Source organism: Buteo buteo, chromosome 1 (assembly GCF_964188355.1).
Source record: "Buteo buteo chromosome 1, bButBut1.hap1.1, whole genome shotgun sequence".
Classification (NCBI taxonomy): Eukaryota; Metazoa; Chordata; class Aves; order Accipitriformes; family Accipitridae; genus Buteo; species Buteo buteo.
In genome coordinates this window covers 12443849-12469500 of record NC_134171.1, presented here as the reverse complement: position 1 = coordinate 12469500, position 25652 = coordinate 12443849, and the positions used below count along the sequence as shown (strand labels likewise).

At 38.5% G+C, this 25652-nt stretch overlaps 1 protein-coding gene across 5 annotated transcripts in view; it reads left to right on the top strand.

Moving 5' to 3' along the window:
* Positions 1–25652, top strand: part of SORCS2 (sortilin related VPS10 domain containing receptor 2) — a 587964-nt gene that overhangs the window by 528592 nt on the left and 33720 nt on the right. For all 5 annotated transcript variants that reach the window (XM_075022616.1, XM_075022608.1, XM_075022603.1 and 2 more), the window contains exons 14-20: positions 459–566; positions 13820–13940; positions 15258–15391; positions 15990–16118; positions 17544–17715; positions 21129–21315; positions 25184–25317. In XM_075022616.1, the coding sequence (XP_074878717.1) occupies positions 459–566; positions 13820–13940; positions 15258–15391; positions 15990–16118; positions 17544–17715; positions 21129–21315; positions 25184–25317 (985 nt within the window). The remainder of the gene's footprint in view (positions 1–458; positions 567–13819; positions 13941–15257; positions 15392–15989; positions 16119–17543; positions 17716–21128; positions 21316–25183; positions 25318–25652) is intronic.

Sequence of the window (25652 nt, the reverse complement as noted above, 5' to 3'; positions counted from 1 at the left end):
TTAAGTGGATGGTAGCAGCTGTGAAGGGCCATCATCTTGGTGCCTGCAGTCACCACACCTCCCACATATTTTAGCAGTTGGGCTGTTTGGCTCCCATGCTTCACTGACCTCTGCTTAACAGGTGTCTAGCTCAGAGACTACTAGAAAGAATGAAGTATAGATTAACTTGCTCTTGAACCTACAAGGTAGCAAGATAATTTGTTGACAGACCTCAGTTTTTATCTGCCTGAGAATTTCCATTGTTGTGGCAAATTTATTATACACCTTCTAAAGATGTGAGCCCCTGGACACATTGCTGAGAAAAAGATCACATTAATATGATATACTGTCCAGGCATATTGGATTTTGGTGATCATAAATCCTGGGATTTAGTAGTGAGGGGATTTTTTTTTTTAATGAATCAATTCTGTTTTGTATAATAACAGCTGTAAATGAAAACCATTTCTGCTTTTTTACAGGTTCAGCATAGATGAAGGCCAGACTTGGAGTACGCATAATTTTACCAGCACTTCAGTCTTTGTAGATGGATTACTTAGTGAACCTGGAGATGAGACACTGGTCATGACGTAAGTTTCTGGTTTTATCTCTTTTTTCAGGGCTCTCTCTGCCTATGCACTTGAGCACATTTTAAATTGTGGATGTTTGAGATAGTTCTTGAATCAGTGGCTTTTGCTTCTTGCAGTCACAGAGGCTCTTACACTGATGTCCGAACAGCCCTAGTATGCAACCTGTCTTTAAAATTATTTGAGTGCAGTATTTCAGATTGTAAAGATGAAGTGTTATGTTCAGATGAAATTTCGCAAAGTTACCACCAGGGAGAGTGGAATAATAGGATTGCAAATACAAATCAGAGAAACGTAGGTAAAAAAATAACTAATTACTGCATTTTTTCTGTTTTCTATAGATTCTTAGGCAGACTTAAAAAATGTTAAGTATCTGTCCTTTCTTCTTGTAAAGATTGTCTTCACAGTGTAAACAACTATATTGTTGTCCTGGTAACAAGCATTGCAGTACTTTGTGTAACCAAACACTGTGCTAACAAATACACGTTTTTATTCTGTGCAGTGACTGAGGCAGATGCTGTGAATAGAGTTAAAAATAACCAAATTCTGCATCTCAGGCCCCTGTTTATCTTTCTTTTTCCAAAGGGCCAAGGACATCTGGATCTGAGCAGCAGGTTTTGCTCCATTTCTAGGATAAATGCTAATATTTTAGAAGTGTCTGAGAGTAAAAAACACCTGTCCAATTAGGGAGAAAGGCACATGCTGATTGCAGCAGGAAAGGGGAGTGCACTCAGGGATGTGCAGGTTGTTACCTGTGTTCCTATCAGAACAGCTTGTGCAATCCTTTATATTGGAGCTCAGTGTGTTCATGACAAGCTTTTTCTCCTAGGAGTTACAAATAGAGCTGCCTTTGACATGTACCGGTAGCATTTTCCCCAGGGGGGGAAAAAGCCCAAACAGCTCATAGCCCAGCATGGAGCCGTGTAAAGGATCCTCATCAAAACAGAAATCCTACTCAATGTACTTAAAAGCGTTGCGCCAAGTTCATAACACTGTACTGTGCAGAGGTGAATTTGTTCTGTTAGTTATTTCTTTCTTTCTCCACTGTCCCATTTATCCTCCATTATACATATATGACCTGGGAAGAACAGTATTATCCCACCATCTTCCCCTTCTCTCAAGTATAGGGGTTTTTTATCATATAATATATGCCACATGGAGATACTTATGCTTCTGAATGAAGGATTTCTATTGATTTCAGTGGAAGTAGGGGGATCAAAAGCTTACCCTAAACTGTATTTACTGGCAGATAAAATGATATGCGATTACTATATGCTCTGGGTTTGTTTTTTTTTTTCTAAAATATCATTAAAAACAGTAATTTTGTGAAGATGTATTTAAATATCTGGCTGAATGGGCTAAAGAGCTCTTGTAAAACACGATGCCTTTTTGAAATCATCCATCTGAAATACATAAAACTGTAGCTGGATTTGGTACGTGAGCCTAGATTGACAAAAAAGCATCATGTGACTTGTGTGTTTCTAGTGGCAGAACAAGAGTCTGACTCCAGCACCTCAATGCCAGGCTTGTAGGATCTTACTTTGCAGCTAGTTCTGCTGAACATGGAAGACATCAAACACATTCTATCACAGACTGGCCTTGAAAAGACAAGCAGCCTTCCTCCCAGACTCTAAAGATAATGAGAAGAATAAACCTGCAGTATGTGTTTCCTTGTTGCCGTTTTATCAGCTTCCTTGTCTCTCCTACTGCTTTTGATTGGGTTTTACTTTCAGGGTGACGTTGTCTGCCCCATGATGCTCTGTCTGAGTTTACATCAAGACCTTTTGTCGTTCTGTCTGGCTTAGGTCATTTTCTTTCAAAATTTCATGCTTGTACTGAGTTGCTGTGCATGACAATCTACAGTGATTTGCTGCTTTTGAGAAATGTCATCCACTGATACACATTCCCTGGAAAAAAAAAAAATCAACTGTGCCATCTTTTCCATTTTATTAGATAAAAAGTGTTTTTTCTTCTGGGTAGAATGTGGTAAGATGAAATTGTGTATGGTAATGGAAATAAATTAGTAGTGTCTTTCACCCCAAGGAATCCCCAAATCCATTACTAAGGACCTAGTCTGACATTTTTTACTTGTACAGGAATTTAATTTTCTCCCTTTCGTATGGAGGTTGTTTGAATAAGGACTTTGAATACAGTCCAATGTCAAAATCTGCATAAATTAGGAGAGATAGCACAATTCTGAAGTAGGAAGGTAATAACTGAAAAAGTGTACAGCAAAATTGTGGAACAAGCATTATTTCATTTAGAGCTTCTAGAATAAACTCACAGAGTCAAAGAGTATTTTACTTGTACAGAAAGCGGCTATTACTGTAGGCTAAAATCCTGGTTCCACTGAAGTCAGCTTAGGGATTTCCGTCAAGGTTTTTAATCTGTATTAAAAATAAAACCAAACCACAAAAAGATTATCTGGGAAAGACATTAAGGGACGTGGTAACACTGTGTGTAAGAGAGATTTCTCATTCTGCAGCATGGTGACTGGGACGTTGACCTGACTTGTAAGGGGCTTCCATTTGAGTTCCTATTCTGTCCTAACTTCTTGGAAATGAATTGGTCTGGTAAGCTTCACTGAAGAAGCAGGGGAATGTGAACCTGGTTGCCTCAAATCTTCAATTCAGAAAGTTTTGCGTTTTCTCCAAAACAGAGAAAAAACAAATGTTGACTTGTCAAAAGTTTTCATAAAACTGAATTGTCATCTGCCAGTTGACATTAATCTAAATCATTCATCTAAATCCCCTGTAGTATTCAAAATATGTACACTCAAATGCCAAGGAATATATATATTTTATTCCATTGCATTCTGCAATAGACCTACTTAAGATTGTTAGGAGTTTAAGTAGTAGAGTACTGAAAAACTCTAGGAAACTCATTCTGTGTAAAAACCAATTTCTAAATAGACCTAGTTAAGAGTTTTAGGAAAGAAAAGCAGTAAAGTATTCATGAAGTTTAGGAAACTTGATCTGTTTAAAAATCAATTTCTAAATGAAGAGCTCAAATCCACCATTTATTGCTAAATGAATAAGTAAGGTTTGCTAAGAAATTTTCACAGCTATTTGATATATATTCATCAAAATAGTGCATGGTCTAGTAGGCTCTATTTTGTTCTAAATTCTTCAAGAATGAAAGTTACTGCAGCCCAGCGTTATACTTCATATATTATATTTGGGAAAAATTACTTAATAACGCTGGATTGAGTAATGGCCTAACTCAGTGGAAAAAGGAAGAATTTTTGTGTGTCTGAAATATTGATGTTCCTCTTCAGAGGAAGTAGTTCATATAATGAAAGTTTCAAACCTGTTAAAATGACTTCTAAATCATAGTTCAGCTCCTGGGAGTGTTTTCCAAACCGGGTTATTTAGATTGCAGTGTAAACCCAGCAGGCACAATAACTGTGGTACCACAGACCATGGCCCCTTTTAAAAGGCCAATAAGAGGTTACATAAAAGAACTGCTTTTCTTTTTGTCAGGTGGTAGAATCAAAATCTTCCTTGTGGGTAATTGTATTTTTTTCCAGACGGATTTTTTTTCTAAGGTCTCATAGAGTAACATTTTAAGATGCTGCTGGGAACTTTGTGATATCTCTGAACCGCAGAACTCCTGCATGTGCATTTTGCTATTTTGAAAGTCTGTTGTTGTGTTCCTATTGGGTTCCTAGGTGATAATGGAAGCAAGAAAATAGTCTAGTTTAAACTTAATGAAAACAAGGTGGATATGATATTAACAGGTGTTAGATATTAGGGAGAACCATCTGGATTTTTGCAACTGTCGATTCTGCTAGGAATGTCAGCCTCACCTTTAACAACATCAGTAACAGTCAACATTACATGTACTTTGTGGGGCTTATTGTTGTGCCACACATGGCAGCACACTACCTTTTCTGTTGTCTTTGAGGATCTTACTGGGTGGAGGTCCTTCTCTGTTGTGAATTCTTCACTACTAACTTTCTCATACTGTGACCCTTAAAAGAGGTAGATAAATGGTAGATAAAGCCTCATTATGTAAGAGAATAGCTGATTTCCCAAGGCAAATTCTAGGTTTTATTTGCAGAGTTAGTTAATCTTTTGTTTGAGAAGCATTGCTCAGTTATGAAATGGTTGTTCTGCTCTCTGCGTAACGAGGAACATATCCGTCTGTCAATAGATGGAGGAAACATACAGAAAGACAGGAAAAGAATGGTGAAAAAAGCATTGAAAAAGCAAACTGGTTGCTCTGTTTCAATCTAGTCTAGATACCAGTGATCCAGATGTACAGATGTCTGTTTAGTGGCAAGTCTAATGCTTTTGCTGACATCACTGTGGGCACAGATGTTAGCAGAGCGAGTCAATGCGTTCTGGTGTCACTGCCAACCTGCGGTCTTGGAGCCAAGACCATGGGACTGCCTCTGTCTCTCCCTCTGCTCAAAAGAAGTTCACTGGGTAAAGCTTTGGGTTTTTTCTTTTCTTTTCTTTCCCTAAAGTTTTCATAACATATTCAGAAGCATGTGAACATGATGCTTTCAGTGTCTTGCTAAAGACCATATTTAGTACATTTTGAGGGCAGACCTGGAAATATATCTGAATAAGAGGAACTGAAAGGTTAGGAATCCAGGTCCTGTAAGAATCTTTTATCACCTTGTCCCTATTTAAAGGAGGAGAGAAGGACAGAGAAAGGGCGACACGTGACTTTTTCATTCAGAAAGAGTCTTTGTGTCATTTTGAGCCCCTGTCACAGAGTGAGTGCCTGCAGCTATGGTGCTCCAACTTCTCTTCTCTCAGTTCCATTTTAGTTTCTAATTCTAATAAATGCTGCTGCTGAGGTAGACATTAGAAACTTAGGCCAACAATACAATTGTTCAAACATTATACTTAATTTTGGGTGAGGCCTTGAACTCCATTTTGCTGTATCTTGCTCTCAAAATGAAGGAGCCACAGTTTAGGTGACCATAGGCTATTTACTCTGGCTCTGCCAAGTGAAGTCTGAATGAAGAATTTCCTATCTGTGACAAAAGAGACCCTATTTTTAAATATGTGAGTAGGAAAAAAAAAAAAACCTATTAGCTAAAGAATTAATTCTAAAATTTTGTAAGTATCCCAAATTAATTCAATCTTTATGTAGGATGACAGCGGAGAGCTGAATGATGTGAATGATGTAAAGCTATCCTCTACAATGTCATATGTTTGTCTTTTAAATTAATCCATTTTGCTCACTATCCACCTTGTATTTACTTCTCCATAGGGCATCAGGCTAGGCATTAAATCTGCAATTTTTTTCCAAACAGCTTACATGTTAAAAGGTTGTTCTTGGACAGGAATTTACCAAATGGATGGAAAAAAATGTTGGAGGTAATCCACAAACATCATGGAGCCACTGAGCTTCTGGATAAAATGGGAACACGCTCATCCTGCTCCTCCCCAGCACTTCTCAGAACCTCAGCATTCATTTCCGTTCTTTTTCCCCAAAAGAGCTGAAACCAAGATGTTTTGGCATAAAGAATGAATGGCAATTATTATTTTTTGGGGGCAGGAAACAATGAAAAAACATATTTTGGTTCAATTTCAACTAAATTGTTTCCTCCCCTCATTTTTCACTTTGGCAGCCAAACCAAAAAAAAAAACAAACCCAAACCACCAACCTACTCTTTAGTGCATTAACTATATGCATGTGTTTGTAGTTTAAGGCACTTAAATCATAAGTGTCTCAGCATATTTGCACATGATCTGTTGTGTACACAAGCACTGTTTATGTGCAGTTGTTTTATGTAGGCAGGTGTCTGCTTTTGCACATGGAAGCATTCATCATTTCTGTAGTTCCAATTTAGGAAGGCCACTGAAAATGTGACCTCTGTTACCTTCTTTTGGGGAATTAGAAAAATATGCTGAATTATAATCTTGATGTGTAACAGATTGCAGCTTGAATTCTGCATTACTTTCATCCATTTTAGTAGTATGAACCCTTTGACTCACCTAGTTTTTGTTGATTTTACAATAGTATAAAGGAAGCAGAGACAACTGTTAGAAGGAAAGCATGTCTGTAAAGATTCATCTGTCATATTCTTTTTGAAAATGGTAGGCTTTAAATAGCACTATAGGACATAGTCATGGCTAACCTGCTCTTCCAACCCATATCCCCTTGGAAAATCTTTCATTAATAATGTTACTGCTTCTGTGAGTTAAGGAGAACACTACCTATTGGCGGTGCTTACACTAGAGATAAAGTGCATCTTTCCATGCCACGACCTCATCATGTTACTCCCTCAATTTAGTAATTTCTTTACAGAATTTGACATGGGGAGGTCATGTGTCTTGCTCTGTGTTCAAAGGCACTGTAATAATATGAACTACAACAGGCAAAACAAAAAGAACATTGTCATATTTATTTGCTTTTTCAGTTATATTGTCATCTTTTGTAGTAAAGGTCTAAGTGAAGCAAAGGACTCGGCTCTTGAAGCTCACCATAAACTGACAAGAAACTTCTAACACACTATTCTTTTTATGTAAAAGACAACTGAGAAAGCAGCTGCTGTTTTAATATAAATGGCCTCTGATATCTAGTGAACGGTAAAGTGGATTAAGTATTCAATCTGAAATTGCAATTCTCTTATAAAAATAATCAGGGAAGTGTGACAGTTAAAATATTTTAACAGTACAGTAAGTTCACTGACAATTCTATTTCCTACTAATATGATTTACTACAGGAAAGGTAACCTTATATGGGGAACAAGATCTAAATACCACTTTTTAGCATAGCTCTGTGACTGCTTCCATTTAAACAAATACTTCCCAAGAGACAGGCTGAGAGTTGTTAAAATAATTAACCTTTTCCTTAAAATAATTAACCGTTTCCTTTCCCATACTCACTGTTGGATATTGAGGTTTAGATCCATAACGAATTTCAGGTACCTGCCTTTTTGCACATGCTTGGACATCGTTGCTTAGGGGCTGCCCAGAGGAATTTAGACATGTTATCCAAGATAGAGCCATTGAGATTGCCCTTATCACCTGTATGTGGGGTCCTCGGTTGACTCTGATTCAAACCCTCGGTTTTATTGTCAGTAGTTTTATACATTTGAAGGCTCTCCCAAAAAACTAGAGGTCCTGGTTCCACCCCCAACTGGCATGTCAAGTTAGCAGAGTGTGTCAACAGGGCAGTACAGGACTGTGCAGACAAATTCTGCTACCTAGGCAGCATGCTGTTTTCAACATCACGGTTGATGACAAAGTCATATAGAGGAGAGCAAAAGCCAACACAGCACTTGGGAGATTAAAGCAGCGTGTCTAGAATGAGAGAGGCATCTGATTTCAAACAAAAGGAGCTGTGCATCACGCAGTTGTCATCACTAGTCTTCAATACGACTGCAAAACTGAAGTTGCTACGTTAAACATCTGAATAAATTCCACATGTGCTGTCTTTGTGACCTTGGTGGGGTAGTACAGCAGGATCGCTGCCGCCACTCTGAGGTCTTTGAGTGCTCTCAGATATTCAGCAGTAAAGCAAAACTGTTGCAGGGTCAGCTGTGCTGCTCTGAGGATCAAGACATCGGGCTGATCAAAGCCATTTTCTTTGTCTGGAGACAATATGGCTAACAGCTCAAAGGTAAACCACCATAACACCACAAAAAGTTGCTCAAGGAGTGTCTTAATGTATATGGCATGAGATCCATGATATGGGACACTGTAGCTAAAAATCCATCTGCTCTGGTTTTGATGCTGTGAAAGCCTATGAACAAAATCCTGAAGAACACAGGAGAAAAGCTAAGGAGGAAGGCAAGTGCAGTGGTTGTAAAAAGCTATGTCTGTGACATCCGAGATGAGCAGTGTGTTGTCAAAATCAGGCTCATTTCTCCTGAAGGAAGTCATGGAAGCTGAATGTTTACGTGATAAGTCTTTGGGAGTCTCCAGCATCAGCACCATCAGAGCTGCAGTCGGGTGGTTTGCAGGTGACACGGGCAGCAAGCGACACAGCTATTACTGCTCGTGTGAACTAGGAACAGCTATTGAATAGATGCTCTTTTCTATTGAATAGAAATGAGAATTTACTGGAAAAGATTATCATTGCATATAATTTCTGTTAAATTAGCTCCCCCTGATTATGAGCTTTATTAGGAACAGAAATAACCAGCAATCCTCCAGCAAATAGTTTAAATGAGTTAGCTTAAAAACTGCATTAAACTGTCTTATCTATCAAATGATACAATCAAATTAAAAAATGATGTGCTCATAAATGAACTGGGAACAAATGTACAAAGTTGTTATGGCAACTGAAACACTGAAGTTAAAATTATGGATCCCAAATTCTTGCAAATAAAAGTAAATTAATTTCCAAGGTAATTGGAATTTCTTTCAAAAATTATTTATCACTGCATCATCTTTCATAGTTTCAACAGAATTGATTTGATTGCTTTCTAATGAAGTATAATTAATCAAGAGGAAGGTTTTAGTAGCTTATGAATTACTATCATCTTGATATTTAACTTCTAATCATCAGTTACACTTGCTGCACCATTCCAGTTTTTTCCATAAATATGATTTTATTGGACATATATATTTTGCACCTGAGCAATTAGATTGTGATTGCTGTTATGTATTGCTTTATTGTAGCTCATATTTTTGTCTAATCCATTGAATCCTACTTAATACATGCCTTTCTTTCTTCCTTTGGAAAAATACTTTTTTATTCTAGTGATATTTGGCAGTACATTTAAATGGGCTCTTCTGATGTGTCTGCAAAACCCTGTCCTCAATAGGGCAACAAGTGTACTGCAACAACAGCATTAATAACCATTAAGCCTTTTTTTTCAAACAGTTTGCTAAGCTGGGTGCATGTAAGGTGCTGGATTCCTTAGGACATTTACCCCAGGAATTACAAAGCTGTATGGCTGCATTTTTGACAGGGTTGGTGGCTGTGCTGGAACAATTCCTTGAATCTCTGGAATTTTAATTAAGCCAGAGAATGGTGGAATCAGTGGTGCAGTTACTGTGCTCTGTCAGAACATGGTTTTCAGTCCATAGAATCAGAATAGCCATAATGGAAATGAGTTTTGTTTTTTTTTTGCAAGAGGCTGGACCAACAGGCAGAAAAGTTATTTCTGTCTTTTGCTAAAAATCCACAGAGGAGAGGCTTATAGTTCACCCATTGAAGCAGTGTCTTTGCTGTATACACATACAGTTTGCACAGAGCTTCCATATTACTCTAGTTGAATTTGCATAATTTCTAGAGTAATTTCTGTAATTTTTATAACATTATAGGATGCGGGACTGGGCAATATCTCAAAAGGTTATCGAATCTCTAACTCTAATCCTGATGTTTCACTAATTTCTTGCTCCAATGGGGGAGAATAAACAGCCTCAATAGCTTGTATCATTACCATTACAGAATCAGAGTCACAAAATGGCTGAGGTTGGAAGGGACCTCTGGAGGTCATCTGGTCCAACCCCCCTGCTCAAGGGGCACCTAGAGCCAGTCACCCAGGACCATGTCCAGATGGCTTTTGAATTCTCCAAGGATGGAGACTCCACAATCTCCTTGGGCAGCCTGTGCCAGTGCTCGGTCACCCTCACAGTAAAAAAGTGTTTCCTGATGTTCAGAGGGAACCTCCTGTGTTTCAATTTGTGTCCATTGCCTCTGGTCCTGTCACTGGGCACCACTGAAAAGAACCTGGATCTGCCCTCTGTGCACCCTCCCTCCAGGTATTTATATACATCAGTAAGATCCTCCTGAGCCTTCTCTTCTCCAGCACAGACAGTCCCAGCTCTCTCAGCCTCTCCTCACAGGAGAGATGCTCCAGTCCCTTCATCATCTTCATGGCGCTTCGTTGGACTCTCTCCAGTCTGTCCATGTCTCTCTCATACTGAGGATCCCAGAACTGGACACAGTACTGCTGGCGTGGCCCTCCAGTGCTGAGGAGAAAGAATTAGAGAATTGTGTATCTGTATCTTTTAAGTTTATTGATCCTTGTCTTTCTTCCTATTTGCCCCTTCTCCAGGTCTCTTTGAAGAAAAGTCTTCAATCCATAGCAAGACTCTTTGAAGACATTTTGTTGTACTTTTCAGTTTTATCTTTTCCAGAGAAAAACCCAATTCTTTCAGTCTTTCTTCATTGGTTACATTTTCTAAGCGGCTAGCAGCTTGAGTCATCCTTGCCCCTCTTCAAATTCATTTTTAGTGGGTGTGTAAATATGCATATAACATCCAAAATTAGACACCATATTCTTTCAGAGGCTCCACCAGTGCCAAGTTTATCAAAATAATTGCCTCCATGTCTTCTGTTTTCCAGTTCTGAATACAACCTAGAATTAGTCTGTCATCTTTTGCAGCAACATTACATTCCTGTTTTAATTCCTGGGAATTGCCCAAGCCTTTTCTTCAGTGTTTGAAAGTTATTCTCCATTTTGGCTCTGTACCTTTGTTGGTGTGTTTTTCCTAGGAGTACTTTTCCTGACCATTGCTTCCACCAGTCAGTGTCCGCTCCCTTCCTTCTGTGTTATCTGCAAAATTTTGTGTGTGTTTCTTATTTGACCGCACGGGTGTTAATGAAAATATTGACTGTGGACCCATCAAATCTTTGTGGTACATATCTCAAAATATTTCCCTGTTTGATAACTACTTTTTGAAAATGGAATCTTCTAATTGGACATATACTCCCATTCCTCATTACAACGATTTTATCTGCCCCGATGTTTTCCTTTTTAAGTTGAGACAGTGTCAGCTAGAAATGTGTAACAGTTTTAACAAAGGTCAAAATATGCTACATGTTCTCCTTTCCTTTTTTCACTAAGCCGGTTACCCTGTAAAAGAAGGAAATTGCATTCGTTTGACATGATTTGTTTTTGACAAATCCACGGTGGTTGTCTGCTATCATTTTAATTATCTCCAGGGTGCTTAGAAAAGGATAGCTTAATAATTTGTTTGGTATCTTTGTGGATATCAAAATCAATTCTGTAACTCTCTGAGCTCTATTTTGTTGATTTATATATATGGCTATATATATATATACACACATATATTTGTGTGTGTGTGTGTGTATAGGCGAAATGTTTCCTTTTCCGTAGTCATCCTCTGTGAGGTCTTAAAGATGATTATTAATAGTTCAGAGATTTTGTTTTATATTTTCAGGGGAATTTCATTATTCTGTTCTGCATTGAATTCAAACAACCGTCTCCTTTCTTTTTTCCTGAGTAATCTGCCTGAAATAGGTAACATGGATGAAGAAAATTTCATCTATTCCATAGAAAATACTTTTCTTGAGGCAGGAGTGAAGCTTTGACAGGACGTAGCTCCTTGCACTTCAACATATTTGTTGATAAATGTGTTAATAAAAGAAATTTAACCAATTTTTAAAGTTTTGTGGTGCCTAAAGAAGCATTTGCTGAGGTAGGTAGGTAGCTGTATATGCACATGGTGAAGTCTGCCTTATGTTAGTACCTTGTATGGAGAAAAAAAGTTTTTAAAACAAAAAAGAAGTACAGGTATTTAGCCTGCAAAAGACACTTTGTGCCTGTCAGCAAAGCCAGTCATACTGAAGCAGGCATTGTGGAAAAAGCATGAGACCACCTAAGTAGTAACTTTATTGAGTATGTAACTACAAGTGAATAAGATTATATGGTGACAGCAGCCCTCAGGATCCAGCTGAACCAGAAAAAGGAACCAAACCTGTAGGTCTCGATGAGAGAAGTGGGACCACACACCTATGTGCACATACAGCCAGTGGACCGAGCCACGTTTTTTTAGGTTTTGTGTATTGTTTCTATTTCTGAGCCATGGGTACACTTAGAAGGAAAGTAGATGATCCAAGTCCTTTAATCTCAGAGCCTTACTAAAAAAAGAGTAAGACACACAAACTAAATGCACATGTTTCTGTTTAATTAAGTGCACTTCTGATGGTGAAGTTTCCTGTGAGCATGGATTGTCTGGTCATTATAATGTGGGCAGTATGGGCAGTAATCAATAGACACCTACTCCTCTATGCTACGGCTGAGAAGCAAGGACGCCAGAAAGGATAGGGGGAAATCACTGTACATCTTCAGTCTTTGTGACTATTTTTCAGCCTCTCTGTTAGACTTCAGATCTCTACATCCATCTACCAGGGAGGAGCTTAGTGTGATGATGTTGCCTCTGTGCTGCAGAGAATCCACCATTTCCTCACTTATGGTCTACCCTAGTTCCACTTTGAACCTGGTATTCAGGACAAGAGAAATGATTGTTCACAGCAGAATGCTTTTAGCAGAACCGTACCATTCCTGCTGTGTCTGGATTTGAACAAAACTGAGGGCAAAACAAAAGGAATTAATTAGTTTGGAGAATACTACTAAAGCTTGGAATATGAACTCTGTGCAGTATGAACTGCACAGAAATTGTTGGCTCCAGAATCGACCTTAAATTCTTTGGCAAGTAAGCCACATAAGCCTGATACCACAAATACGTTTGACTTTTGCCCAAATAGAGTCTTTATCCTTTCTAATTTGTTGCTGGATGTCATACTTACCCATTTTGTTTTGGAAATAAATATTCTGACTTTGAAAATGTTGGCTGCTTTGAAAGTACAGCTTGGTTTCTAAAGCAATGAGATTTCAGTTTGTTGGGGTTTTGTTGGTTTTTTTTTTCAAAAAGAAATTTACAGTTTGTGGCTGGTTTTTGTTATACATTGGACTATCTGAAATGAAGAGGAGTCTGGGAGTTCCTCAGTACAATATGTAGATTCAGTGTATTCCTTAGAAATGAATGCAATTTCATGATACTGCTGTGAGTTTAAACAATAGCAAATTGCCATCTAAAATCTGCAGAAGTAAAAAAAACCCAAAAACAATAAAAACAACTGAAGAAGTTGCACCATAATCAAAAGGAATGAGTGACAGAGCTGGAAATTGAACCTGGTGATCCTGGGTTCTTCTCCCTCATCTGAGCTCCCTGTCAAAATCTGAGAGCTCTCTATGTTTCATATAACAACATAATAGACAAAAATGTTGGGTTCCAAATTAGAAAAAGTAGTATACTTTCAATTAAATTTCTGGATACTTTGCTGGGGAAAAAAAAATCTCTAATCTAGGAGCTATATTTTTTCATTGTGAAGTTTCATAGACAATTGGCAAGTGTTTTCTCACTAGACACATTGTATATGAAGAGGAATAAAAGTGGAAGAAAAATTCACCAGGGATCTTTTAGTAGGGAACCATGACCTTGGAAAGGAAAACATAGAACTGAAAATTTGAATCTCAGATGTATGTTATTTCTTTGCAGTAAGATTTTACTTTTGAACTTTTTGTTCAGAGTCTTTGGACATATTAGCTACCGTTCGGACTGGGAACTGGTGAAGGTGGACTTCAGACCATCCTTCCCCAGGGAGTGCACTGATGATGACTATGAGTCTTGGGAGCTCACAAATCTACAGGTATTCGTGGTCTTATGTTAACTGCCACAACTTCGTAGTAGCTTTCGGATTCATATAGAACTGCGTGCTAGGAAAACGTTTTCAAATAGAATTTGGATGCTACATCCCCAGCTTTGATCTCCTTATGCTGGTATTTGCTGATTTTACAATAGTTTAAAATGAGAGAGGATTTTGTGTTCCCTTTGGTTGTGTGATCTGTGTCCTGGGAAAGGCGGAAGTGTATCTGGTGGTCTGCCGTAATAATAGGTGGTCCTGCTGGATTGTGAAGCATACACCATAAAGTGTGTAATATTGATTGAAGCAATTTCAACATGCAGTCGTGTTCTGCCAACTTCCTGACCACATACTGTACTCGTATATAAATTGCCATAAGTAAAGCCCATTCCAGAAGTAATTTAGGATCTCAGTGGACCAATCATGTCATGGAGTGCAGTTGTTTTGGGCAATACCATCTCTGCAGTAATGCGTTAAGGCTGTGCTAATCCTGGTGCTCGGGCCAAATCCAATTTTGGGAAGCTACGTTCTCTATACAATGTATTGATTAAAGAAACCAGGGTGAGGGGGCGTTTACATTAAATGGAATATGTCATATTTATTCATAATCATTCTGATTATTATGTTTTGCTTCTTCCAGTACATTTGTTCTCTTGCTCTCTGCAGGGTGGGGTTTTTTTGCATACTACTCTTTGTTACTCCAGCTCTCCAGCTCTTATTTGCTAGTTCTCATGCCTAATTTTACACTTCTTGTTTGGGAGTGCTGTGTGTTACAAAGAATGTTATGCAGATCTGAGCCCAAAGAGTAAGAGTATCTTGGGATATTGGCATTGAAATGTCTTTCAGAAATTAGAAACTACTAAAATGACTTTGAGTACTTGCAGCTGCCCAATTACCAATGGAGTGTGTTCAGATAGTCTTCATTCTGCCTGTGTCCACGAGGTTGGTGCTTTGTGTTGACTGTCAACACAAGACGTGGTGATTTAGATAGAACTTCAGCCATCTGCATCCATGCTGAATTTTTAAATGGCCAATTTGTAGGGTAGTCCCTAGACTGTGCGTACATGAAGCATGGGTTAAATTGCACTTGAATTTTCATGTACATCTTTGGATTTGTGCCCTGAAATATGTTACAACTCTGTAATGGCCCATTACTGGACAGAGGGGATATGAGAGCTTTCTGTACCTATACAGTTGAATATGAGAGAGTTGATACAAGTTTATAGTCTTGGCAGCAAGACCAGCCTTTCTCAGGACAACGTAAGGTCATGTCTGTGTGGTGTAGGTTATGGTGTGCAATAAGTCCGGTGCTTTGGTGTTCAGGGTGATCGTTGCATCATGGGCCAGCAGAGGAGCTTTCGAAAGAGGAAGATTTCATCATGGTGCATTAAAGGGAGAAGTTTCACATCAGCTCTTACATCCAAAGTTTGTGAATGTGTGAACTCTGATTTCTTATGGTGAGTGTCTCTGTGGACCTTTTGATTTATTGCTAGTAAATAGTTACTTAGAGTTTGAGATGGGTTTATTTTTCTCCTTTTGCCCCTCTCCCCACATAGCCATGTATAAACAAATAGGCAAGCTGTTATTTGAATAACAGGTTGCTTTTGTATTTGCCTTTGTTTAAAAAGATTGCCATGTTTTAAGTATTTGTTTCTCTTGACTGAACAAATCCTGATGTTTTTCTCTATTGATCAAGACTTGAAAAATGACCATTGGATTGATTATAAGGCAAGCAAACCCTTTCTATTTGCAAATGAAGGAAAAAAAAAAAAGAAATGTGTTGGTCTGAGTGGCAAAAGAAACCTTTTAAAACTCAGAACTACCAAGAGAGTTAATTTTTCAGAACTGACAAAGTAATTACAACCAGTTTTTCCCCAAAGTGTACACAACTCCCATTGAAATTAGACTTAGAACAGAACTGGCTTCATCAACTTGTATGTTCAGCTGGTAGAATAATACTAAAAAAATCTTTTTACTGTTAAAAAAGTAGTCTCATCTACCCCAGATTAGACTGCTGAATGAATTGGGGATAGTAACACACTTGATGTTTTTCAGTGATTATGGGTTTGAGCGTTCTGCACCTCTGAAGTCGGAGTCTAGCAAATGCTTTGCTGACTTTTGGTTTAACCCTGAAGCACCTCCTGAAGACTGCGTGCTGGGGCAGGCATACACCAGCAGCACTGGGTAAGCTGATTTTGTGTTCGACTGGCTTGCAGAGGCTTCCAGAGAGGAGGAGAACATTCTGACCAAGGGCCAGAAAAGTGATTTGAAGGAAATGTAAATAAGGCAAACTGTAAAAACTGGGAAATGCAAAAGTTCTGACTCTGACTTAGAGCATGTGCAGAAGCTTCCTACAGACTAGTGAAAGAGAAATGTTACATGTTCACAGCAGTTCAGAAATTAATCCATTTGAGAAGAGGGGGAGCTGTCTTGTTCTCAGTATATTTTTTATTTTTGATAACGTTTTGTAGCCACTGTTACACTTGTGATAGGAATGTCCATTCAGAGCCTTTTCTTTTAGCCCATTGCTTGGGTTCAGACCAATTTTCAGTTTGAATTCGGTGAATCAATCTGAGGAGCCAGTAACATCTCCCAGAACTTCCCAGTCTCTCACTTCCATAGGGGTAAGGAGTTCTGTGGAGAATAGATTCTTTTCCTGACCATATGGGATGCTCAGAATCAAAGGAAAGCTTTATTAACTGTAAACAATACCGCATAGAATATACACTACAATGTAGTCTGACGTCTGTGCTGAGAATAACTTGCAGCTGGCGTCTATTCTGGCTTATCATAACATCATCACTGTCGGTTGTGGAGATGAGAACCAAATGATGAAATGTCAAATCTGGCAATAGCATCACGGTCTCTGTGTATATTTGCCTTACTGAGGAAAATGATGCCTTTTGGGTTGCGGCTGACAGCTGCGATATACAGAATAGGAATTCAAAAGAGTGAAATCTGACTCCGATTTTAAAGGATGTTTAAAAATAACCTACCTGAGTGAAACCTATCTGTAAATAATTACTGTACGCATCCAAGTATTTTATTATTAGTTCTTTAAAAGTGTTAGGCTTTTCACTCTTTAATACTTTTACCTTTTATACTATATGTTATGTTAAATAAATGCTTTATGTGTTTTAAGAAATGCAGAGATTTGAGAACCACAGTTAAGCGATTGGTTCTGGGTTAATGCAGAAGCTGCTTGGTCTAATTTCTTTCTGATCTTTGGGGTTGAATGAAGACCTCTAGAGCACTGAAGACTGTTGAATGCTGGCAAAGGGTATGGCAGAGAGGACAGCAGACTGTCTAGCTCCTGGAGGGCTGGTCAGGCATGTTTCTAAATTTGAAAAGGCAGATTCTTCCAATGCATACAAGTGAAATCCTCATTGTGCTCCACACCCTGTTTCTTCAACAGGTTTTATTCAGTAAAGGCAATGTTGCTCATCAAAGTATTTGCATCATGAGTTGGTTTTGATGATCTGCAATCTTGTCTGTTTGTGAACCCAAGGAATATTCATTAGCTACCATCACACTCACATTCGGTGCCTCAGATGGCATTCTCCTGCTTACCTCTGATTCACAGTGCTCGCTGCCTACTGTTTTTTGCAGGTACAGGAAAGTTGTTTCTAATGTGTGTGAAGGTGGCGTAGACCTGCAGCAGAACTTAGCCCAGCATATGTGTCCATCGATTGCTCCCAAGGGGCTTCAGGTCAGCATCAGAGAAGAAAGCCTGGCTGTTAAGCCTGGTGAAGACATCACCTTTGTCGTCAGACAAGAGCAGGTAGTAATGAACATTGGCTTTATGAAAGTTTCCTCACAATTTTTAGGGTTCATTTCCCTCCTACCTGCTTTGCTGCTGAATGAAGGTTAATTCGTGCTTGCGACAAAGAGAAATGACTCTTTAACTATTGAAACTTCTGTTTTCAAGTGCATCAGACAATCCATTAAGCTCAGTGAACCACCAAGTTCTGTCCACAGAACGGGATTTGTCTCCTCAGCGTAGCCAGTTACGATTCCTTAAAGGCAATGGCTTCTTGCAAAATCAAAGGAACTAAATTACCAAAGTCTCCTTGGCCTGAAAATTTCAACTGCTGTATCAGAGAAGAACAGAAAAGCAAAGAACATTTAATATTCTGGTTTAAGTGTTTTTGAGAATCTGCCTTTCAGAAAGGAATGAGGCAAAGCTTTACAGGAATCAACAAATAGCACAGCATAAGAACATTTATTATATATTAGTTGTGTTGCCAAGGATATGTTTTTTTCTGTTTATTGAGAGAGACAATGCCCTAAGGCCCTGACCAACAGCAGTGAGTAAGTTTTGGATGTATTGTTTGCCATGGGTATGTTTCCTAATGCTTGTTTTTTAGCATTAGGCTATAACTGCTGTGCTCAGGTTACGGGCGTATTGTACTTCCTGGCTAACCCCACTGATTTGCAAGAACTTGAAGAAGGTTTACACATTTTGGCAAACCTGAGCGATGTAAATCGGGCACTTGGGATTTATTTCTGTAATAGAATCAAGAAGGTTACGTGCAGAACACTGGACTGCTTAACGCTTCACAGGCTCTGCGTCTCAATGCTTGCAGTGCCCCAACGGTTTGTGTGGCAAGTTATGCTGCCTTCTCTTTTTATAATTTGTTTGGAAATGTTTATTGTAAGAATAGAGCATTTGGTTGCAATTTGGACTCTAATGATTTTGATTGGCAGTTTGAATTTTTTTCTTATTGAAGCTTTTACGAATCTCTGTGGCAATACTTAAATATTTAAAACTATTCAAAAACCTTCAGAAGTGAGGGATCTTGAAGGGAATCCCATGCTGTTTCTGATGAAGTCTTTGCTTGGTACATCGAAGTGGAAGGCAGATTTAGAAGAAATGTAGCAGTTTGCTGCCCCCTATGGCTAAGAATAATATTTATGTTCAAATGTCCTGAGCGTTGCTAAGGATTTAATCTGTACAACAAAGTCTAATGAGAATTCATAACAATTACTGAGTTTAAGAAACAGCTCTACTAGGATAAACCAAAACATACCACTTTCTGTGCTGAACAAAATTAATTCAGTAGTTTAGTGAACGCCTGTTACTAGGTGCAGGAATGCCAGACATCAGGCAGTAAAGAAAGCAGGCTTCACGTAGGTTTGGGCAGTTTGCAAGTGGCCTTAGAGATAATAATAGTTTATAATTGTAATTTTTTTTCCCAAATTCTGTTGGCTGAGTGTATGAATAAATAATGTCATGATGATCATCTATTTTGCATGGAAGTGGAAGCCCCAATTCCTTTTAAGTTTAGCTGCCTTTTCCCTATATAACTTTTGTTATCTGTCCACTGCTCTCTGTCTTTCCTGGTCAGGGAAACTGAAGTGCCTTGATGCTTTGAAGACAGCACTCTCATCTTTACACGTTAAGAGAAGCCTGCATCTACTGGCTTTCAACACTGGTTTCTGTCTCACCTGGAAAAAATATGCATGTATACTTGTTAGCATAAGAAAGAGTGAACAAGAGCTGTTTGCAAGCTAATGTCATCTAAAGAGATTCCACTTACTGGCACATTGCTGGCAAGAAGACATCTCTCTTGCTTTAAACTTTAATAACGTATTATCTCCTCTGCTAAATTCTACCCATCTGTTGTCAAAAGAAAGATGTTATTTGGAAAAAAATATTCACAGTGAAGAAGCTTTCAAGGTCCTTCATGTGTGTTGAAATATGGTGTTTAGGTATTTGCTAACCCTACAGGTTCCTTATTATGGGTATTCTTTTACATTATAAGCAATGCTCTTTCATCTGATAAAACACGGAAGAAAATCAACCAAACTGCGAAATAATAAAAGGAGGAAATAATAGTATGTTTTCCTTCCCTTTGTAATGCCAGGGTGCGCAAGTTCTAGGCTTTGTTACCTCCTTTGATTTTACATTAGTGCTGCCTTTTGGGATTAGATTTTGATATAAACCTATTTCAGAGAGTGGCTTATGGGAGAGTGAAGTGATTTGTTAAGACTGATGAACGTCAATCCTTGTCTGCTCTGATGGCCATTCAGCTCACCTGACTAGCATATGGATGTATAAGGTCCTTTCCTAGAGACAATGAAGATTTTTAAACCAACACTGTGTTTTCACAATACAGAGGATTTTCTACCAAGCCTGGCCCTGCAACCTGTTTTAACTACATGACTGTGATGGCTGTGTACTGTGGCAAGCGAGCAGGAACATATTGCTGAAGACTAAGGGAGCAGGGCAGCTCACTAAGGCAGTGCTGCCAGTAGTATTGAGAAAGTGTTGCTGCTCACAGCTAAAATGAATTTTCCTTTGACTCCCCCCACATCACCAGTCCAAATAGCATAGGCCTGACTTCTTTCCTGAGCAGCCACACCATGACAACATGAGTGATAGGCACAGGTTTGTCCTCTGACAATAGTATCAGTCTTGCAGTATTTTAGGCCTGAGTTAGGAAGACAGTGTCATTTAAAGGAGCACTTAGCAGAAGTGCAATGTATTATAAATTCTGCGAGATGTTTGACATGACAGAGTTATTTGGCTGGACTTTTAAACCCTTTCCCAAACTCAGCTCAATAATCTGGTTCATTAGGCATGCATCTAATTTTGCAGCAGAGCATGTTAGTTCTAGACATGCTGGTAGCTCTGTATAATGCAGCACAACTCTGTGTGAAGACCCTAGCTTGGATCTTGAAGGCTATATATGGTTGACGCTGAGCGGGTGTGATTAGAAGGTGCTGTGAAGTGGGTCTAAACCAATTAATTTTACTTCATAATTGCATAGGCTAGAAGTTCACTGGATGAGTGGTAATTCGCTAAAATAACAATATTCAGTTGTTTGCAATCATATGAGCATCACTCCAGAGCTTGGGGCTGCCCTGCACTGTTATGTTAGTTAATGTCCAGCTGCGTTAAGACAAGAGTGATTGTTTCTATGTCACACAACTTGCTTAGTGGTCTGGGTGTTTTATTTTAAGGTAGTACCTTACTGTGGAAATTTGGTATTGTCTCTATTAATGCACACAACATCTGTTGCACTAAAATATCTGCCATGAGTGTAATGGTTTTACTGCAACTATTGCAATTGAGTCAAAATATCTGGCTGGGGCTGGAAATGCTGTTGTGATTCAGAAAATGGTTATAATCACATCCTGTCTATTTCAGTTCTGGCCATTTAAAATATTTTTGATATATTTTCCTTTTAGGGTGATACACTGAATACCAAATACCAGGTAGATCTTGGAGATGGCTTTAAGGCAATATATGTGAACCTTACGATGACTGGAGAACCCATCCGTCACCGCTATGAGAATCCTGGGATTTACCGTGTCTCGGTGAAGGCTGAGAATGTGGCTGGGCATGATGAGGCTGTGGTGTTCGTCCAAGTCAACTGTAAATCAGCTCTTTGGTTTTCTTACTTTTCCTACTATGTAAAAACCTCATGACAATGAAGTAGTAAAGAAAATTACTAGTCACAATTAGGAAAAATGCTTATTTTTTCAACAACCTCACGCAGTCTTGCAGTGCTGTATGTTGTTAATGCAGAGGCTTGTAAAGTTAATGTATTAGGAAGTCAGAGTTAGTTTTGTTTGGATTTGGGAGAAGGATGCTATATTAATCTTTTAAATAGCAAGCATGCCTCAATTCCAGTCTCAGGTTTGATCCATCCTCCTGACTCAAGACCCTGTTGGCAGTCTTAGCAGCTAAAATGTAATACTTCAGGCTATGTCTTTTTAGGAGCTTCTAGGTGCTGTGTGAAGCAAGTGAACATACATGTCGAGAAATGTTAGAGCTCTTGTACGATTTTAAAAAAGAATCAAAATCTCAGTGTTTTTAAAAGTCAGGTTAGTTATTAAAGTACTAGAATCTGGATTTTAGGTAGTTAATTCTCACAAAGTTTTAAAGTGGTACTTGGGTATAACTTGATGTTGGCAGGCAGTATTACATGACTTAGACTTCTCTCCCTCTCCTTAATTGAGACCTAAAAAACCCCATCAAATAGATTTAAAAGAAAAGAATAGCATGGCACAGGGAATACCGTGCACCATTTCAAGCTTAATGTACCTCAGTCACCTCATAATTGAAATGAAGAAGGAAACTCATAACTGGAACTGAATTTTCCTCTTTGTTTGAGATTCAAGACAGCTACTACTTTGCCGTTTTCAGATGTGTCAAAAACTCAGAAACAAGTAACATCAAAAGAAAAGATACTCATCCTGCATTCTCCAGGTGTCTGTTTCCCTCTGTTGTGAGTGGTGTGTCCTCCACCCTAATCCCAAAGCAATGGAAACCGCTGAAGCCACATACAAGGCTGTGCACAGATCCACGTGCTTTATGTCAGCCTGTCTAGTGACTGCTGATATTTATGTATTTTGTTAGTCAGAGTCCTTGAGTCCAGAGTTTCCAGTTCTGCTTTGATTAGCAGATGGAGCCGAACACATTAATGCTAATGGTCAATCTCCTATTAAAATCAAATGGAAAGGATCAGAATCAAAGTCTTTGCCTAAGTTTCATTATCTGTTTCATTGTTGTGATTGGTTTTTAAGTCATTGGACAACTCCAGAGAGCTCAGATAAATTACTTAGGGCTTCACCGTTACTTTTCCGGAGCTTCTAGGTGCTGGGAAGTAGATTAAGCACAGGAACAGTAGATCTGTACAAGCAATGAACAGCGAAAAACTCTGTAACATCCTTCTCTCCAGGGAGAACAACTTCTTACCGTTAAGAGAATGATGAGCAGTAGCAAGCCCTGATGGAAAGCTGAACAACCGTTTTCTGAAAATGTGCTTCTGGGGTGACCTACATCAGGATAAACAGTAAAAATAAAAGATGTCGACTGTGTTTTATGCAGTGGATTTACCAATTGCAGAAGCCAGAGGTATTTTTCACAAGGAAAATGACTGGTGCGCTGAGAGGACTTTGGTGCTGTAGTGCAAAGGCAGCAGAGCAGGGAAGCAGATGTGGTCCATTCCTGAGCTTTTCCGTGGATGCTGCACATGGTCCAGAAGACTCACAGAACTATGTTACCCAGCCTGCTTGAATAAATGCTTTCTGTGCAATTTGCTCCGTTTAATTTTTTAGGTAAATTACAAGATTTGGGAAATTAGCTGGCACTAATTAAACTGCAATTTCTACGTTCTAGAGAAACACTAATAGCCATTCGGGGACATTTTTCCCTATCAAATACCATGAAAGCATAAATATCCCTGGAGTCCTTTGTTCACTCTCTCTCTGATATATTCCCAGGGAATTTTTTCAGGGGCAAATGGTAAAGGGAATATTTTTTACTCCTGCCAAGTTCTGTTGCTATGGGATGCCCTGTAATGCAGGACAATTATATGAACTTTGGCCTGTCATCCAGGTTATGCTTTCTGATCCAGATCACACAATCTACAACTTGTTAATGAACTGTAAGAGAAATTAGAGCAAGTCTGATAGTATAAACGTGAGTAGGTAGCCCAGAATAAAAGGAACTGAAAAAGAACTAGGCATACATTTTCTTTTTCATGAAACCATAATCTCTGTAGTGTGCAAATAATCAGAGAGCTTTGAAAACTGTACTGAAATTGTAGCTTCCTTAAACAGAAATCGTGTAAGTCAACTTCTTTCCTCATTGTACACACTTAAGGGTGCTGTGAAGCTTGTCCAAATGCATTATGGACTTGTGTGACTGAGAGAAGCAGAACGACTCACAATCATTATTTTTAGCTCGTAAATATATAGGAATGGCAAACTTGAAATCACAGTCATCATTCAAGGACCAAACAACTTCCCTTCTAAAAATTTTGGAAAAGAAAGTAACCTTCTTCAGGAGCAAAACCATATCTCAAAATGATCTGTTTCGTCTGGGAAAATGTAAATTTATGGCAAAATCAAAACGGTGGCGCAGATTGCTCCAGACCTCTTTAATTTGCCTCATCAGAAGGAAAATCAATTTCTAGGAGGAACAAATGTAATGGAATTCCTACAACTTCTGAATTTTCTTCAAGACACCAGCAATAGGAAGAGCATTTTAACTCTGTTTTGGTAAAGAAACTATTGAAGAAAACATTCGTTTGAGCACCCAACATATACTGAATTCATGTAGATGATAAAAGAGTCATCGGAGAAAACGCTGAGTGAAAGTAGAGCCTTACCTTTAGATGAAGCAGCACACAGGCTGGTTGAAGTGAGGTGGAAAAGGAGGGTGTGCACAGCTCGGACAGAGAAGTTCAAAGTGAATTAGAAGTGAGTGGGCAGTGATTCAGTTCATGAAAGAGAGTAAAAGACTTTGGACTGGTGTTGATTACCTTTAAGTTAGCACTGAGATGAAAGACCTCTGAATGAATTAAAAGATACTTAGGATGGAAGAAAAATGGGTGGGTTATTATTCATTCTGTGTAATGAATGCATTTTGGACCATACAGCAGTTTGTCATCCTGGATAGATGGTGTAGCTAAAGTTAAGAAATGCTGGTTATCACATTATGCTATTACAAAGCTTTTACCTTGAGACATTCTGAAAAAGATACACTCGGAAACCTCCAAGGGAAAAGATTTTCTTTCAATAAAGTTATTTTACTATGAAGCAAAATACACCATTATGAAGCAGATAAAATCATTGTAATGATGCATTTCTTTTATACAAATAATAATGTTTACAGCCTTTGTAGGCAAAAGTTCAGAAAGGAATAAACTTACTCAAAGGCACGTTTTGGAGTACAGAGGTTATCTATTTTGATTTACAAATAAATGCTCCCCTGATGTACACATCTATTTTAAAGCATGCATTAATGAGAGTTTATGTGTGGTGTGAGCATAACAGCTGATATTTCATAATGAAAATGAGTAGTCAGCAACATTCTTTTTCAGTTTTCTGCTTTTCCCTTAGCAGTTTGAGATGTGTTAGATTTCTATTCATTTGATCTTTTATTACTTTAAAAAAAAAAAAAGAAAAGCTGAGATTGCCTTTTCCATTTTAACTGGGATATTTGCTTATGTTTTCTAGAAAAAAAACCCATATGCACCAAGAATTGCATCAGAGAGATGCATTTTGGTTATCTGTCTCATTGCTCTAGGATTTTGTTTGCGGGTTTGGGGGTTTTTTTGGTTGAAATGAGGTCCTTACAATTATTCTCATAGCTTTCAACACAGATGTAAAAGTAGAAGGGAGGGAAAAATAAATTCAGGACCTTATAGCATGCAGGTGAGAGGCTTTTGGGGAAAGAGGCATGAATAAATTGATGGATTCTTGTTCAATGATATTTTGGGAACTTTGTTCAGCTCCACTGCAGGCTTTAAATTTAGAAGTGGTTCCAGTCATTGGGAGAAACCAGGAGGTGAACCTGACAGCCATCATACTGCCTAAGAACCCTAATTTGACAGTCTTCTACTGGTGGATAGGAAACAATCTTCAGGTACATGAATGGTTTTGACTGAGATTATTTTCAATCTCTTTCCAGTAAAGGCTGAGTCACACCTTTTACCTTAATAGAAATACTACCACGTTGCACGACTTCTTTTAGACCATCTTTCATTCCAAATAGCCAGTTATGTCTGGTGGCAAGCAGTATCTAACTTCCCCTGTTTTATCACATATGTTTAAGATGTTAATTTCCTTTTTTTTTTGCTACTTACGTGGAAATGGGAATTTCTCTTCTAGAATTGGTTTGAATTTCTAAACTATTTTCTTTTTGGGAGAAACAACAATTTATTCTATTTCATTGCCTATTAAAAAAAAACTTTTGGAGGG